General features: G+C 44.5%; 1 protein-coding gene across 1 annotated transcript in view; it reads left to right on the top strand.

Moving 5' to 3' along the window:
• Nucleotides 1–17634, top strand: part of ADGRG7 (adhesion G protein-coupled receptor G7) — a 125570-nt gene that overhangs the window by 41234 nt on the left and 66702 nt on the right. Inside the window, exons 2-5 of the mRNA XM_073565224.1 lie at nt 7132–7248; nt 8161–8277; nt 10125–10234; nt 13744–13899. Coding sequence (XP_073421325.1) covers nt 7132–7248; nt 8161–8277; nt 10125–10234; nt 13744–13899 — 500 coding nt within the window. The remainder of the gene's footprint in view (nt 1–7131; nt 7249–8160; nt 8278–10124; nt 10235–13743; nt 13900–17634) is intronic.

Consider the following 17634-nt stretch of genomic DNA (forward strand, 5'->3'; position numbering starts at 1 on the left):
CATCTTTTCTTGCATACAGAGATACACCAAAAAACAAGTTTCAACAGCACATATATTATAAGGAGACAAACGGCAATACGTAATAAACTTAGTATAATCCCAGCTATCCAGCCTCCAATACCCTTAAACCAATTAGCTGGATTAAGAAAGGAGAAAGTGTCTGACCACCAACTATCTTTAGTACGATCATTGTCTTTATCATACTGATCTCTAAGTCTTTGAACATCCTCTATTTTTAATTTTAACTTTATAGTACTGTTGGGATCTATATAATGACAGCAAGCGGGTCTGATGACCTGACACATACCACCTTGCGCTGCCGTTAAATAATCTAGTACTATAGTATGTTGATTAGTGACTATAATAAGCTGATTTTGGACAGCAACAGTGGTGTTCAGTATATCCAGTATATCCCAGATTTGATCATCCAAATAATCTGTAGCCCTAACCAATTTATCCCACATTTGAGTAATCATAGGATAAATAAAAATAGAGCTGACAATTTTATTGGCCACACTCATCTGCACTATATGTGGTCTCCCAGAGAGGCGAGGTGTATTGTCAGCGGCTCTTTTGTATAACGTGTGTTTAGGTATGCTCTGAGTATTCAACTGGTCGTTCGGAATAACAAAAGTAGCTGGAGTCAAACGACCCAGAGTACAAGCACCTCTTACCCCTACTGGCAGCCATTTATATGCATTGTCTCCACATACCAAGAACATGTCACTAGGTAAGTCCCATAGGGCTGAATGTTGTAATACCAGTCTATGCACTAAATCGATGAATGCAGATGCATTCTGGAGCATGCACCAAGGTGGAGATTGTCCTAAGGGACTACAATAACCTGCATCAGGATTTCCACAAGGAGAGGTTCCCTTCTCATATCCAGAGGACTCGTTACAAGGCATATTACCGGGAACTTCAATACAAGTTTCGTTAGTGCCCTGGGGAAATAAATTGGAATATTCCCATGACATATTATGTAACCTTCTCTCTAGCAGCATTGGTTTGAAGGCATCAGTAGAGTGAGAAGTTACATTAAAACTAACTTGTAGACCATATGTTGGAACTTGCCCCAGGTAGGTTAACCGAGTTCTATTCCTGGGTACCCAAACCCCTCCTTTATATGCCAAATATTGAAGGTGTGTACTACTTCCTGAAAGGTTACCCTGCCACCAAGGGTATCCTACCCATCCCACAATGGGTATACCAACAGTCATATTCCATAACTTCACATTATTTGTGGCATTATTAGCAAGTGTATCAGAACAATTAGTCCAGGCAAATAACTCTTCAGGTGGAACAGGAATAACCAGAAACGGAATACTGTGGCTGATACTGGTGAATACGTGCAGATCCAGCAATCTGCTGGAGACTGAGTGTCATTTGACCAGTCTTTCAGTAATTTTTCATGATGTTGTATAAACTTATTATTCAAGGACATTGGAGAATTTAAACTGTCCCACGCAGCTACTATCATTAATATAGACAATGCAGAAAAACCAAACCAAAGCATTATGCACTCTTATGTATTGCTAACTCCTGTGGCTAGTTTGCAATGTGATGTGTGGATCCAGGTTGGTCATCCTTCCAACTTAACAGAAGTAGGCGTTGTTAGGAGTACTTGGTAAGGTCCTTGGTATCGGGGTTCAAGCGTTTTTCTGAAGTGTTTCTTGACATATACGTAATTACCGGGTTGCAAGCAGTGAGTTCCTTCCACACTGTCTGGATCTGGAATGGAAGAGAAGAATAGAGAATGCATTTGAGTTAAATGCTTTTGCAACTGGATCACATAATTCGTCAAATTATCCACATTAAGTGTTAAGACCTGTGGGTAGTACAACCCTGTGTTTGGTGGTCTTCCAAACAATATCTCGAAGGGTGACAGTTTAGTTTTCCCCGTAGGTGTGTATCTTACTGAGAATAATGCTAATGGGAGACACTCTGGCCATGGTCTACGGGTCTGTTCCATGGTTTTCTGTATTTTTAATTTTAGTGTCCCATTCATTCTTTCTACCTTCCCTGAACTCTGTGGGTGGTAGGGTGTATGAAACGCCTGTTCTACACCTATCATTTGCATTACATTTTGCATTACCTCAGCAGTAAAGTGTGTGCCTCTGTCTGATTCAATTGTTTCAGGTACACCGAATCGTGGTACTAGTTCCATCACTAGTCTCTTTGCAGTGACTCGAGCTGTGGCCGTTTTCACTGGGTAGGCTTCTGGCCATCCAGAGAACATGTCAACACACACCAGAACATACTCATATGGTCCACTTCTGGTGAGTTGAATGTAGTCGATTTGCAGTCTCTGGAAAGGATATAACGGCCTAGGACTGTGTTTCCGTGGAGTCTTCACCACTTGTCCAGGATTGTGTGCTAGGCATATGGGACAGGTGGTACAGTGTAGCTGCGCCACCTTCCCAAACCCGGGAGCAATCCAATCGTTCGTGACTAGGCGTGTCATTCCATTGGCGGACATGTGAGTTGGAAGATGAACTGCTTCTGCCATCCTTGGGTACAAAACCCTAGGCAGGCAGTACTTCTGATCTTTCTTCCATATTCCGTTCGTTTTTTCGGCACCCACCTTCTCCCAAGTTTCCTTGTCCATCTGGGCGGAATCTTCTTGGAACTTTTGTAAGTCTGTAAACAATCCTGATGCATCTTGGTGCACTATGTTTACCTTTTCTGGAGTCCCCAAGGCAGCTTGTTTCGCCGCCTGGTCTGCTTTTTCATTGCCTTTTGCTTCCATGTTGTCCTTTCTGGTGTGTGCTGGCACCCTCATAACGGCTACCCCCTGTGTCTGGGCCACATTCTCGAGGATTTCTCTGATCAGTGTGGCATGTTTTATGGGTGTTCCTGCTGCTGTCATGAAACCCCTTGTGCGCCACAAAACCCCAAAATCATGTACTATCCCAAAGGCATATCTTGAGTCAGTGTAGATATTTGCTGTTTTTCCTTTGGAAAATTTTAATGCCTCATTCAGAGCTGTTAGTTCAGCTTCTTGTGCAGACATATGGGGTGGAAGTGCCTTTGCTACAATAATCTCATGTGGTGACACCACAGCATATCCTGTGTGGAATATTCCACTCTCATCGGCATATCTGCTGCCATCCACAAAAAGCACAAAGTCTGGATTTGACAATGGTGTGTCAGTGACATTGGGCAAGCCAATAACTTCTTGCTGCATCAGTTCTATGCAATCATGTTCAACCTCGTATGAAGGCTCAAAAGAAAGTGATAATGTGTTCTCATCTACATCCCCCCCCTTCAGAATCTGCAATTGGCAACAGTGTAGCCAGATTCAAATTCTGAGTTTTGGTAAACGTAACATTAGGAGGCATGAGTAAAGCACATTGCAATCTGAGTTGTCTAGCCATAGAAATATGTTTAGAAGAAACCTGATTCAGGATACCGTATATATCATGTGTGGTACAGACAGTTAGTGGATTGTCTAATACGATATCAGAAACTTTGTCAAGTAGTAATGCAATTGCAGAAACTGCTCTAACACAGGATGGTGTTCCTTGTGCTACAGAGTCTAATTTGGCAGAATAGTATGCAAGAGGTCTAGTCTTTTTGTCATGTTTCTGTGTCAAAATGCCAGTAGCATGCCCTCTGATTTCAGCGGCCATTAGTTGAAAAGGTATATCATAGTTGGGTATACCTAATGCTGGGGCTGATACTATGGCCTTCTTTAGGTACTGAAATGAGGTCCGTGCAATATCAGTCAATTGGAAAGGTGTTGTGTTGATGCAATCATACAGTGGCTGCATGTGTTCACTAGCATGTATGACCCATTGGCGGCAAGAAGAAACCAAACCCAAAAAGGCTCTCAGCTGTGGAGGAGCCACAGGTACTGGTGGTGGCACTGGCAAAGGGACTGGATAGGGTGGAGGCTCATGCATTTTCTCTCCTAGGTCCCCTATTATGGACTTCTTTGGATATACCCATTTCCCTGTCTTCTCATTGTATTCCCACTTTTCCTTCTGAGCAACTTGTGAGCACTTTAAACATGCTTCAACTTGTTCCCCCCATCCCGCATCTGCGATTTTTCCTGATTTTGTGTCTTTTATCTCTTTCCATTTGTCTTCGTTCAAAGCCTCTCTCCCTTCTACCTTGAATTTTTTTAATACCTTTTCTAGGTTCCTTGCTGCACTTCTTCCATATCTATCCTCAATTATATCACATAACCGGTCTCCTTCTTCGGGTGTCTTTCCCTGACTGTTCCCCATCTTTATATCCTGTTTCTCTTGTTCCTTCCTGTTAGTCCTCTGCCTTAGGTGGTGTATTGGGTAAGCTCAAGACTAGGCTCTACTATACCTTGTTACCTTCTTCCTAAGGTGCTAACAGGCTAAATGGGGTGTCTGTTCCTCCTTGTACTACGTGTTTTGTGTACTTATATGCTATGTAACATCCGAACAGAAACACTCCCACAACACACAGGATTGTAAACAAAGTATCCATCTGTCGGGGGTTCTTCAGTCATATCCTGTCACAGGCTCATTTCGTGGTCCTGTGCTCATTCGGTCACACTATTATCTGTCACAAGGTTTATTCATAAAGGGTGTTGATTTAAGCTTAGGCGGTGACCTCCCCGAAAGGACGCTGTCACATAACCCAGTTAGGCAATATCACCACTCTTTGAACGAATACCTACTGTGCAGCTTATTTTTCTACTTTCCACAATCTTTCGAATCAAGGCAGCCACTCAACAACCTCCTTGGTTCCTAACGCGGAATCGTCTATTGTGAAAAACGTGTCCGTCCGGGCTGCGCAGTATGAACTGTTCACCCAGCCTTAGATTCCGTAATGTTAGACCTCTCAACGTATCATTCAATGGGATATGTGTATTTAATGCTAGTAATATCCACCATTCATCTCCCTTACGTACGTGGTGAAATTTTTGTATATTCAACCCTGGGACTGTTCCCGCAAACGTCCATGCACCATACCCATTTTGATTTGCATCAGCTCTTCTCCTAAAGATAGCAGTATACAGGCAGAATCTACAATAACCTCTCATTCGAGCAGAAGTTACATATGTATGTCACACCCTATTTCCTCAGAGTTCTTATATGGACCTGATTTTATGGCCCCCTCCTCTACTAGATTCCCCTTGATACGGACCTTAGTTAAAATGATATATTATGAAGAGCAGAGAAGAGAAGAATGATCTCTTACCTGGCCAGGTGTTTAGGTCTGCTGTTCACAATTTCATCAGTAACCGGAGTGGTCCGTAGGTCGGGTGGTCTCGGAGAGGTGCCTATTTCAGGTCCCTGTTCGGGCGCCAGGAAACTGTCGGGATCCCTCAGATACTTCTTTCATCCAAAGGACCAATGTTCTTGGGTGTAGGACACCATATGTCTCTAATTGATTGCCCCGTCGAGAAGAATTACACAGACACAAGCTGTATGATACAACTCGGGATGCCTGCTGAGCGCCTCTGCCCCCTCAGTCAAGCTTTCCCCTTTTATGATAAGGAATTTAGATATTTACAGACATGCGCAATAAAGAAAAGAAAAATAGTTACTTCTACAACAGCTTTGCCATGTAAGCAGGAAATATTTGACCTTGGTTCACAAGGGAAAATGGCTGAGTCATATCCCTGAAGAAAAAAATAATGTCCAGCAGATTTTATTTAACTCATTCAGTTCTTATCATTCTCCATCATTTGCAGCCCACTACATTATTTCCAGCACCCCATCCATCATTTGCAGCCCCCTCCATTATTTCCAGCACCCCATCCATTATTTCCAGCACCCCATCCATCATTTACAGCCCCCTGCATCATTTGCAGCCCCCCATCATTTCCAGCACCCCCTCCATCATTTGCGCCCCCTCCATAATTTGCAGCCCCCTCCATAATTTGCAGCCCCCTCCATCATTTCCAGCACCCCATCCATCATTTACAGCCCCCCGCATCATTTGCAGCCCCCTCCATAATTTGCAGGCCCCTCCATCATTTCCAGCACCCGCTCCATCATTTCCAGCACCCCTCCACTATTTGCAGGCCTGCTCCATCATTTCCAGCACCCCTTCATCATTTGCAGCCCCCTCCATTATTTCCAGCACCCCCTCCATCATTTGCAGCCCCCTGCATCATTTGCAGCCCCTTCCATCATTTCCAGCACCCCCTCCATCATTTGCAGCCCCCCTCCACCATTGGCAGCCCCCCTTTATTCATTTACAGCCCCCTCCACCATTCGCAGCCCACCTCCATCATTTGCAGCCCCCTCACCCACTTAAATCATTTGATAAAGAAAAAAAAAAAGTTTTTCGCACTTACCTCACCAGTGATCCCCAGCAGGCACAGCTGCAGCTCCTCTTGTCATGGCATGGCAGACGCTGTACCTGGAAGGAGCCCATACATTGTATCATTCTCTGCAGTGAATCAGCTAGACTGTATGGGCTGTAGTCAGGACCTGCAAGGAGCCCCTACATCCTAGCTACAGCCATGTCACATGACCAGAAGTCCAGGGAGAGCGGAGGGAGAGAGTGGAACTGCAGCAGCTGTCAAGGTAAGCTATGCACAGCTCAGAGAAAGCTGCCGGCCCACGTGTGCGCCTGGGGGAGCGGCCCGGGGGGCATATGCCTCCCCGCCCCTGGTAGTGAAGGGGTTAAAATCTTGCTGCTAGAGAGATTATTCATTGCAATCAGAATTTCTAGTGAAATCAATAAATCAAACTGAGCAGCCACAATTTCTTACATACAGACTCTGCCTAGGACAGTCTGCCTGTTCTTCACAAGTGTCCGGACCCCGTACATTTCATCATTGTGGGTCCCAGCGTCCCCTTGAAACAAATGGTGGTGACATCACACAGGTCCTTTAGCCTGCACCCAATATTATATGATGGTGACATCCCTACATCACCCCCATTGGCTTCATATACAACCCATCCCAGGTTGTGCCATCGCTATTCACAACATTCATATTCTAACTTTACTTTCTCGACACCTGATACACAGCTGTAAAGCTGGCTGTGCTGTTCAAGCACCATGTATTTCCTTCAGGAAATGCCCATCTAGTTATATTTTAAAACTACAGTATATTTAATTCTTTTTGATTTATTTTAAAGTACATGACCTAACCCATGCATATACTAAATAACAATTATTTTTGCATTTTGTCAGCACCCAATCCACCAACTCCTCCCCCTCCATGTGTCTTGATGTGTCAAAATGGTGGAAGCTGTGAAAACAACCGCTGCCGGTGTCCAGATAATTATACAGGGGAGCTTTGTACCATAGGTAATTATAACATTTATTTAAAGCAGATATGTAATCTCAAGGCTAGGTGCGGACAGCCGTAGATTCTCTCATCGGGTCAATTATGCAAATAACGCTGATCAAACTCTGAGAGTTTGATCACAGTGTGATCCGATTCTCTTGGATGAGGAGACGATGGAGAAAAAAATTCTCCATGTTCTCCTTTCTGTTAGTCCATGGAAATCCGAGTGCTGTCCAATGGTTTCTACAGACACAAAGACTTGAATGGCCGAGTGTAATCCGAATATCGAATCAAACTTGGGCATGCAGTGATTTTTTTCCACAGATCGTCTCAGTCCAACGAAAAAATTTGATTAATGCACAGCCCAAAGAATAACATTGGTCCGACTGTGATGGGATGTTTTCTTGGATCACACTAGGACATAAAGTACGATCAGGAACACGAGCCCTCTAGGATTGTCACATAAGCAGCAAATATTACCTATCCACAGGTTAGGCGAGAAATGTTTGATTCTTATCGATTATGAAAAAAGGGTCCCAAAGTCTCCTGTCTGAATGAAGTACTAGTGAGCATGTGCTGCCAATGCTTTATTCACTGTTTATCAGAAGATTTTTCACACATGCTCACTGCCGTTCCATTCACTCAGGATCTTGTACATAGGCGATACATATTGTTAACGGGACAATCTATTTTTACAATTTCCCGATATAAGAGCAGTATATTAGTATTTTAATAATTTAAGTTAGTGTTGGATATATCACATTATTTATGTTAAATAATACCCAATAAGAGTCATATTTAAATAATTCCAGTGGATAACATGGAAAAAGGGAAATGTTTTGCTGTCCATTTGGATAATATACCCACAATCCACATCCTGTTACTATTGTGCTGCTAAGTTCTGTAAATTTATTTCCATCTTTATGTTATAGAAAACTTTTGTAGAGGCTCTCAAGTCTGCCAGGGTGGAATATGCTTCACTTTTGGTGATATCCTGGTAGACATGTATGGATACTCAAAAGAGACCTGCAATGCTACCGACGTGAATGGTAAGTATTGTAACTGGTATTTGTAGACTCTATTTTGTCCATGTCGTAAAACTTCTGGACAATACTGAAAAATCAATAAAGACATAAATACAGATCATGATTGTATTCAGGGTCGGACTGTGGTGTTTCAAGCTCAATAATGGCACCTACACATAAATATTACGGTGCAGAGAGAAAGGGAAAAGTTGCCACATAGTAAAAAAATACATGTATGCCTTTATTATTTAAAACTCACTGGCCTCGTAGTGTGCCGGTGTCTCTGTATGTCCAGGGACCCAGCACTTACCTGGGTGCGCCAGATGATTATGTTGGCCCTGGTCATCTCGGTAGGGCAGGTAGTGAACCCTGCATGTGGAGCGCCCCGCAGGCCCAGGGGTTATTCGTTACCGGGCCGGTCAGGCTCTTTTAAAGGGGAAGTGTGTCACTGTGGTGATAGTGACCCGGTCCATGGCCCTGGGTGTCCAATGAAGATGGAAGTTCAATGAGGGGGAAGATGGTAGGATAATTATAGGGAAAGGGGTAATCATGACGCCACCCATAGTATTCGGCTAGGGTAGCCGACGCTGCTATACAGATCCTCTGGAACGGTGGTACGGCAGCAGAGACGGTGTAGCTCTCCACGGGCAGAGCTGTGTCCCAGGGCAGCTAGGATGTTACTTGGTGAGTTGGTGACTGTGATATTATGTGCAATGTTAAGCAAGTGGGATGCGATTGACACAAATGACACAGTGAGTTGCAGTTTCATGGCTTTTACTCACATTTGACCTGTGTGCTCAGGTGTCCCGCTTAGCACTGTGTCCTCCATGTAAGGGGTCCAGCCAACTCTCAGTTAATTTGGGAAACACCGTTCCAGGACTTCCTTTTGTGTTTTCCTCTCTTTCTGGTTGTCTCCCTGTGCTGGTCTTTCCTTTCCTCTCGCCTAGCACCTTCACAACAGTGTCCCTAAGCCAGCAGCCTTGGACCTTTGCCGGGCGACGTGGGTCAGGCCCCGGGATCCTCTACCTGGCCACCTTTTCAGGGAATTGATGTGGATGTGGCTGAGGTACTTGCAGTCACCTCAGCCTCCGGCTTGCCAGCTGAGTCTGTCTTCTTCTCCACTGGTCTCAGGGGCCGGTACCCTCACTGCGACCTAGTCCGTCCAAACTGGAGCGGGCCCCATGGGTGGCTGCTGCACTTCCCGTGCCCCTCAGGACTCCTTCTGTTCTCTCTAAACTCCCTTTCAGTTCTTCTTCCTTCACTCTGGCTTTGACTCCTCTTACTCCTTCGCTATCCCATCACCAACTGACTGGATCTTCCAGAAAGATCCTTTACGTCAGACTTAACTCCGCCCACTCACTGTCATCTCTCTGTCACTGATTGGCTACACTCCTTGTCACCCCATCTCCTTAGCTCCTCCCTCTTCTCTACCTTTCTCACTAACTCCCCAACACCCTTTCCTTGTCGGCCTGGGATCTGGCCATCCTCCCAAAGGGTACACCCAGATGCCCTGACTGAACTAGCGTGTGTTGGGTGCAAGTGTTGAAGTCCCAGGTGGTGCTCTCTCCTTACCTGAGGGTGGGATACCACACCTCTGGATGAGGTGCAGTACCTCTGTGGCGACCGGACCCTCAGGGGCACCACATATGCTCGCATCCCTGCCTGTGTTTTTAAAAGGCCTGTGCTCCTAAAGACATTTTTTTTTCTTTTTCCGTCTTCTTCTCTCTGTCAGGTCCACCAGGCATGTAAACAGTACCCCACCAGGCCAGTCCGACCCAGATTGTGTTATTCACCTGTATTGATGTATTGCTTCAGTATGTCAACAATTAGGAACAACAATTAAATCTAGCATATTTTCCTTATTTCAACAGCTAACACCCCACGGGCTACCATTCAATGTAAGAGTCATGGTGGAAGTCTAGGTTACGAAAACTTTACAACTCAATATTGTAATGAGAACCTTGAAACCTTAGCAAATAAGGTGATTTGCAGTTACTTTCTTCTTGTTATAATTATTACATTACTATTATATTTTGTTAGTAGTTTAATTGCCATATTGTTACATGTTGTTGTGGAGCATATTAGCATTTTATTTTACCCTAACCACTGGAATGATGAAATAGGGACAAACTACCTTATAGCAGTAAACTCTTTTTTTTTTATAAAATGCAGTGGCATTTCAGAAAAAAAACATGGATTGAGAAAAGCCAGTCATGGGAGGAATAGTCTGCACATGGGGAGAGGTGTCTGCTGGGTGGCTGCTCATGGCGCCTCCCTGCTGGTTCCGCTAGATTGACATGTCACTGCCTATTTGCCTATAAATAGAAAAACCTGTCAAACATGTTGAACCAAGCGGTTTGCTCCAGAGGGAAGCCACCAACCAGACACTTCTCCTTGTATCTAGACACTTTTCCCCATGCTGGGCTCTTCCTCATACTGTATTTGCTCTAAAATTCCACAGCATTTTACAGTAAAACATTAAACTGATGACTCGTTCTCATTAGTATTAAATAGAAAATGGTAGCACACCAAATATGAAATATGTGAAATACGAATAGCAAAATGGCTTTAGTAATACATTTCATAATGGCTTTTGTAAGGCATATCAAATATGAAATAAGTGAAACATGAATAGCATAATGGCTTTTGTAATCTAGAAAAACATATGAGATACTTAGCACAAAATTTGGCCAAAAGATGTGAGCCCATTCACCAACGACAAGGTGATCTCAGATTGAATGGGTCCCTATACTGACTGCCTGGTGTGAACTGACCTCTGGCTAGTAACATGGTAAAGCCTGTATATATAGGACGATAGGAACCAAACATGTGATTGAATGCGATTAAAATCACCACTTGATGAAGGGCGGAGTGCTCAGTCAGAAAAACAGTATACAAGTAATAGAAAAACTGACAGCACATCTAGAACTAGTCTGAATGGGTGCATACCAAAAGGCAACTTACATATTAAATAGAAAATGGTAGCACACCAAATATGAAATATGTGAAATACGAATAGCAAAATGGCTTTAGTAATACATTTCATAATGGCTTTTGTAAGGCATATCAAATATGAAATAAGTGAAACATGAATAGCATAATGGCTTTTGTAATCTAGAAAAACATATGAGATACTTAGCACAAAATTTGGCCAAAAGATGTGAGCCCATTCACCAACGACAAGGTGATCTCAGATTGAATGGGTCCCTATACTGACTGCCTGGTGTGAACTGACCTCTGGCTAGTAACATGATAAAGCCTGTATATATAGGACGATAGGAACCAAACATGTACATGATTGAATGCGATTAAAATCAAGTTACTAGCCAGAGGTCAGTTCACACTAGGCAGTCAGTATAGGGACCCATTCAATCTGAGATCACCTTGTCGTTGGTGAATGGGCTCACATCTTTTGGTCAAATTTTGTGCTAAGTATCTCATATGTTTTTCTAGATTACAAAAGCCATTATGCTATTCATGTTTCACTTATTTCATATTTGACATGCCTTACAAAAGCCATTATGAAATGTATTACTAAAGCCATTTTGCTATTTGTATTTCACATATTTCATATTTGGTGTGCTACCATTTTCTATTTAATATGTACCGTAAGTTGCCTTTTGGTATGCACCTATTCAGACTAGTTCTAGATGTGCCGTCAGTTTTTTCTATTACTCGTTCTCATTAGGATCAGACAACAGGATGATTGAAAGTACAGAAAACATAATATTAATACAGATAGGTCCTGAAATAATTTTTTTTCTAAAGATATAAGAACACTTTTGTAGTAGTTTTCATTTGAAAATGCCTACCATCGAATATTTAAAAATCTTATTCTTATTTTAATCTAAGGTGTAAGGAAAAAAATACACGTCCCTCACAGGTTTATTCTTCAAAAGGCTTCAATCTTTATTCAATAAAAAAGACAGCAAGTTGAAGAGGGAAGAGAGCTTGCTGCAACTTGTTTGATGTACACTGTCTTTTTTTTAATAAAGAAGCCTTTTGAAGAAGAAACAGGAGAGTGCCATGTTTATTTCTGATACCTTGTGGAAAGATTAATATGGACTAGGCTGGACTGTGATGACTATAAACACCACCAGAATCTGGATTGAAAACTATGTGACTTACAGTATGTACGTGAGGTGCGCAGTAATCGGTACATTGGGCTTGGATCGGAACTTAGTGTTGGTTGTGCCTTGTACATGGATGCTATGGTGGGCAAGTGGAGATGAATGTGTGAGTGTGAGCCTCAAAATTACTGTTTCCAACAGGAGAGACCGCAATAGTGTAAGCAATTATTACTCAAAGAGGTTGTCCACTACTCAGACAACCCCTTCTCAATCTGAATGTTTGCCCTTGTTAAAAAAACAGTTATACTCACCTCTGGCACTGGCTAATCTCATGTGAGCAAGAGGAGCGCAAGTGCCGTAAAAAGGGTTGTCCTAGTATCATAACAGTGCTTGTTGCTTAGTGACCCAAAACCTAGTGACAGGTTAACTTTAAAGGGAATCTGATCTGTCACCTCATTTTGGCGCGGTATTTAAATGACTTGGGTCCGGTCCGATGGGCAGTGTTTTGGGTCCTTTCCTCCACCCCTCCTTGGCCGCTGTCCGCAATTTTTCAGGTAATTTCCATACTTGGCCTCCATATTATGCGCGTGCGCATTGCAATCTGGACTCATGCACACGCAGTATGCTTTGCCCAACTGCAGGCAAAGCCGAAAAGCATTAGTGCACATGCGCCGGTGAATCATGTCCCGAAACAAATCAAAATAGTTCTGGGACATAGTTCACCGGTACATGCGCACTAATACTTTTCGGCTTTGCTAGCAGTTGGGCAAAGCATACTGTGTGGGCGCAAGTCCAGATTGTAATGCGCAAGTGTAATAAGGAGGCCAAGTACGGAAATTACCTGAAATATGGCAGACAGCGGCCAAGGAGGGGAGGAGGAAAGGACCCAAAACACCGCCCATGGGACCGGACCCAGGTCATTTAAATACCTCGCCAAAATGAGGTGACAGATTCCCTTTAAGGGCAGGTGCAAATGGCCGTAGATTCTCTCATCCCAGAGAATCAGGCCAATTATTTTATTTGATCAAACTCTCATCCAACTGTGAGCATAGTATGATCCGATTCTCTCGGATGAGGAGAAGATGTAAAAAAAAATGTTTCCATTTTCTCCATTATGCCAGTGATGTCATCCGAGTTCAGTTTGATGTTTTCCACAGACTTATTGATTTGCATAGCTAAATGAAATCTGATCATTGGATAAAACTGGAGCGATCTTTTCCTCAGACTTTCTGTGTCCGAGGAAAAGATCGGACATGTGCACGGCCCCATAGACAAACATTGGATCGCACTTTGACCAAAAATACACTTGTCTGCGTCTGCCCTAAGTGTGGCCACTAAAGAGCATATTTAGATTTCAGGATTGGTTACTTTTGAAGAACTGATTACACCTCTGTGCTAATTTATTACTTTCTTCTCTTAGACTGACATTAGCCCAGACAATGCAGAAAAGGTTGCCGCTACTACACAGGTCCTCACCTCTGATCCCGAGAATCTAAAATCAGATGACATTTCAAATGCAATGAAGATTGTAAACAGAATACTGAATGATTCCTCGATAGCTTCGGAAAAGCATAAGGTATGTACGTTACTTTCTAAAGTAAGTAGATATTGTTACAATTAGGGAGCTATAAACGACAAAGGAATTTGCGCAAAATAGGCCCCGACTCATTAAGACTGACATCTTGTGTAACATTCTAAATGAAGGGAGGGCAGGGGTAAAATGCAGCACATTCATCAAGAAGAATGTGCTGTACTTCTCAAGTTTTCATATGCCTCCCCTCTGCTGTTTAATCTTTTGAGATAAAATTGTGGAATGTTTTATGACCAGTGAGTGCTGCAAGAGAGGAGCCAGAAGACAACAGCATCTGATTTCTCCAACTCCAGCACTTTTTTTTCCTTCTTCTTCTCTCTGTTGGGTCCACCAGGCATGTCACCAGTACCCCGCCAGGCCAGTCCGACCCAGATTGTGTTATTCACCTGTATTGATGTATTGTTTCAGTATGCCAACAATTAGGAAGAACAAACAAATGTCACTAATTTGCAGTATTTTAACAGCTAACACCCCATGGGCTACCATTCAATGTAAGAGTGAAGGTGGAGAAAACTACTTGATAAATTGGGGCCATTGTAAAAATGTAAAAAAGGAGAAAAGCCAGCGCTACTTGTGGTCAGAACGCAATACATAAAGTGCATATGCACATATTAATTTCTAACTGTATTTCAAAATGAGACATTTAGCAAAAAATTGATCAATCATTTGAGCTACCCCGCCATGCCAAGGCAATCTCATATGGGGCAGTCCTACTCTACGTTTTTTATATTCGCTGTGCCATTGCGGCCTCCTAAATGTATTAAAAGCAAGACCATATTAAGTGCACACTGTACCTGAAGCGTTTCTGAATCACTCTCAATTGTGCCAGAAAAGGTGAGCGCAGATGAAGGTTGACCAGGTCCAGACAGACATTTCAGGTTTAACCTCCACACTCTCCTGACCAGCAATCACAGATGAAGGGTGATGCAGGCCCAGACACAGCTGCACAATTAAACAGAGCCCTGGGGCAGGGCTGGGCTACTGTGTGTACAGCAGCCTAGATCAATCATAATGAATACAGAAAAAGCGGGAACAAAAACCAGCGCGCACAGCAACCATGGTGGTCAGTCACAAACCAACATCAAGTAAAAAAGGAGAGAAGCCAGCGCTGCTTGTGGTCAGAACGCAATACATAAAGTGCATATGCACATATGAATTTCTTTATCGCCTTATTGGGGGACACAGATTACCATGGGTGTATGCTGCTGCTGCTAGGAGGCTGACACTATGCAAAAAATAAGAAAATTGGCTCCTCCCCGGCAGTATACACCCACCGACATATACTAAGTACCTCAGTTTGTGCTTAGTGTCTGTAGGAGGCGGACCGGGATCTCCCCAGATCCGCAGATTAATAATCCCTTTTTTCTTTTAGGTTTTTTAGCCGAACCTTTTAATCTTTTCTAATTTATTTTTCAGGTTCAACGTCGGGAAACAGGGTGTAGCTATCACTCTGATTTCCCATATCATGCGGCTGAGCAAGCAGTGTGGTGTTACCCACATCGCAACTCTCAGTACGGCAGGCAGGACTTTTTCCCTATCACCATTCGGTGCTATGGGCGGATGACAGGTGGCCGGTCCTTGCCAAAACAACTCCTCATCCCTATCCCGGGACAGGGCTGAGAGGAAGACGGCGGTTACCATCGCTCCCAACAAAAGGACGCCGTCTTCTACATGACACGGGTAAGAGGACCTCTCCCAGCGGCCTGCTCCCTATTCATGCCCCTGCAGTCATCCTCTTCAGGGACGTCAGGTAAGATCCTGAATGATCCCTTAGCCCCGCATATCTCAGGAAGCACAGTGCTGCATTTGAAACTCCCGCCTCTACTCCTTCACTACATCCGCGCGTCTCTCATATCAGCCGCGCTCCTTTTTAATACAGAGGCACATAACACCGGGGGTCTTCCTGGGCACAGGGGAGTCTTTTTTACATAGCAGGGTAGCGCAGGCGCACCTTAATTAGCGGCGCTGCGGACATCACTATAGAAGCTCGGGCAGGAAGGGAGACCGCTTTCACTTTCACTTTCAGTCACGCTCCCTTCTCCCCGCTCTGAGCGCGCTCCCTTTTACTCTGGGCACGCTTTTTCTCGCGCCCATCCCACACCTATCACAGCTCGACTTTCTTTTTTGGGGGATGTCAATCTCCCTTTTTACCGCGCCCCCTCTACTATTGCCCAATCACCTCCTGGCGCCGAATCCCGCCCTCCGGGCTCACAGCCTGTTTCCTCCTGCAATTTCACTGCTTCCTGCGCTGCTTGGGGGACACATCAGGGTCCGGCTGCTCGTCAGATTCTCGGTAGGCTCGGCGCTTAATGGCAAATTGGCTCTCCTCTGCTGTCCTTTTCTGTGTGGTGCAGCCATAAGGTGTAACTTTCCTATGCTCAACCTGCAACGGCTCTGTCTTTCAAGCCCACCGTTACCCATTACGCCTGTGCATGCTGTAAAAAGAAGTGGGCTTCAGGTCAGTCGTCACCCCTCTGTCCATCCTGCAGTCCTTCAGTTATGTCGGCCTCTCAGGAGCACACCGATCCCCGGGATGAGGGTACTTCCCCTCTCCCAGAGTGGGCCGTTGCAATGTCGCAATCGGTCTCCGATCTGACTAAAGTCTCTCAGTCCCTGGTCCAGGTCTTAGAACGTTTGCCTCAGCTATCTACAGCCAGCCGTGCACCGACCACCTCTCAGGGTGAGTCGTCCGCACCTGACCGCGACCTTCAGAGGGACAGGCCGAGTAGGATTTCTAGGAAGCGTGTTCTGTCTGGCTCGTCTTCCAGTTCGCTAGGCCCATCTGCTTCTCCCAAGTGTCCCTCTCCTTCTTCAGAGGACGACCCTAGGTCAGACGACGATCCCCAATCGGGATCTAGTTCAGAAGCAGATAACATATCTAAAACGCGCAATATGGTCGATAGCCTCCTTTCTGCCATCTTCCAAACCCTGGATATTAAGCAGGACAAGCCGCCTCCTCAGGAATGTTCTGTTCCATTTAAGCGAGCGAGGCCTCCATCCCGAACCTTTCCAAACCACAAGGAGTTCGATACTACTCTAACCAAACACTGGGAGCACCCTGAGCAACGCTTCTCAGGCCGCAGGTTCTTAGATGTCCTGTATCCTTTGATGTGGATCTGCTCACAAAATGGACCAAAGCCCCCGAAATGGATCCTCCCATCTCTCGTATAGCCTCTAAGACGGTTCTATCCCTTCCGGACGGGGCATCGCTTAAGGATCCAACAGACAGGCATATAGAATCTCTGGCTAAGTCTATTTTTGAGGCATCCGGCGCCTCTCTCTGTCCTATTTTCGCCTCCTCCTAGGTGGCGAAAGTCATTTCAGCTTGGGCTAAAATTCTTCGCAGAGGCATCTTAGCGGCAGCTCCTCAGGACGAGTTGGCAGATCTGGCAGATCAAATTAATCATGCGGGTAAATACCTCTTAGCCGCCTCCTTGGATGCGCCTGGGTGCGAAGCAAGGGCTAACAGCAACATAGTAGCCGTACGCCGAGTCCTTTGGCTAAAGTCATGGAATGCGGATACCACCTCTAAAAAGTCGCTTACCAATCTGCCATTCCATGGTTCTAGGCTCTTTGGAGCCAAGCTGGATCAAATAATTTCTGATGCCACTGGTGGTAAAAGCACTTCTCTCCCCCAGTCTCGACCAAAACGCTTTTTTAACAGAAAGGGTTTCTGGCCGTTTAGGCCCTTTCGTCCCTTCTCGTCCACAGAGAGATCTA

This window comes from Dendrobates tinctorius, unplaced genomic scaffold, assembly GCF_039654945.1.
Source record: "Dendrobates tinctorius isolate UK_male_01 unplaced genomic scaffold, ASM3965494v1 ptg000016l, whole genome shotgun sequence".
NCBI lineage: Eukaryota > Metazoa > Chordata > Amphibia > Anura > Dendrobatidae > Dendrobates > Dendrobates tinctorius.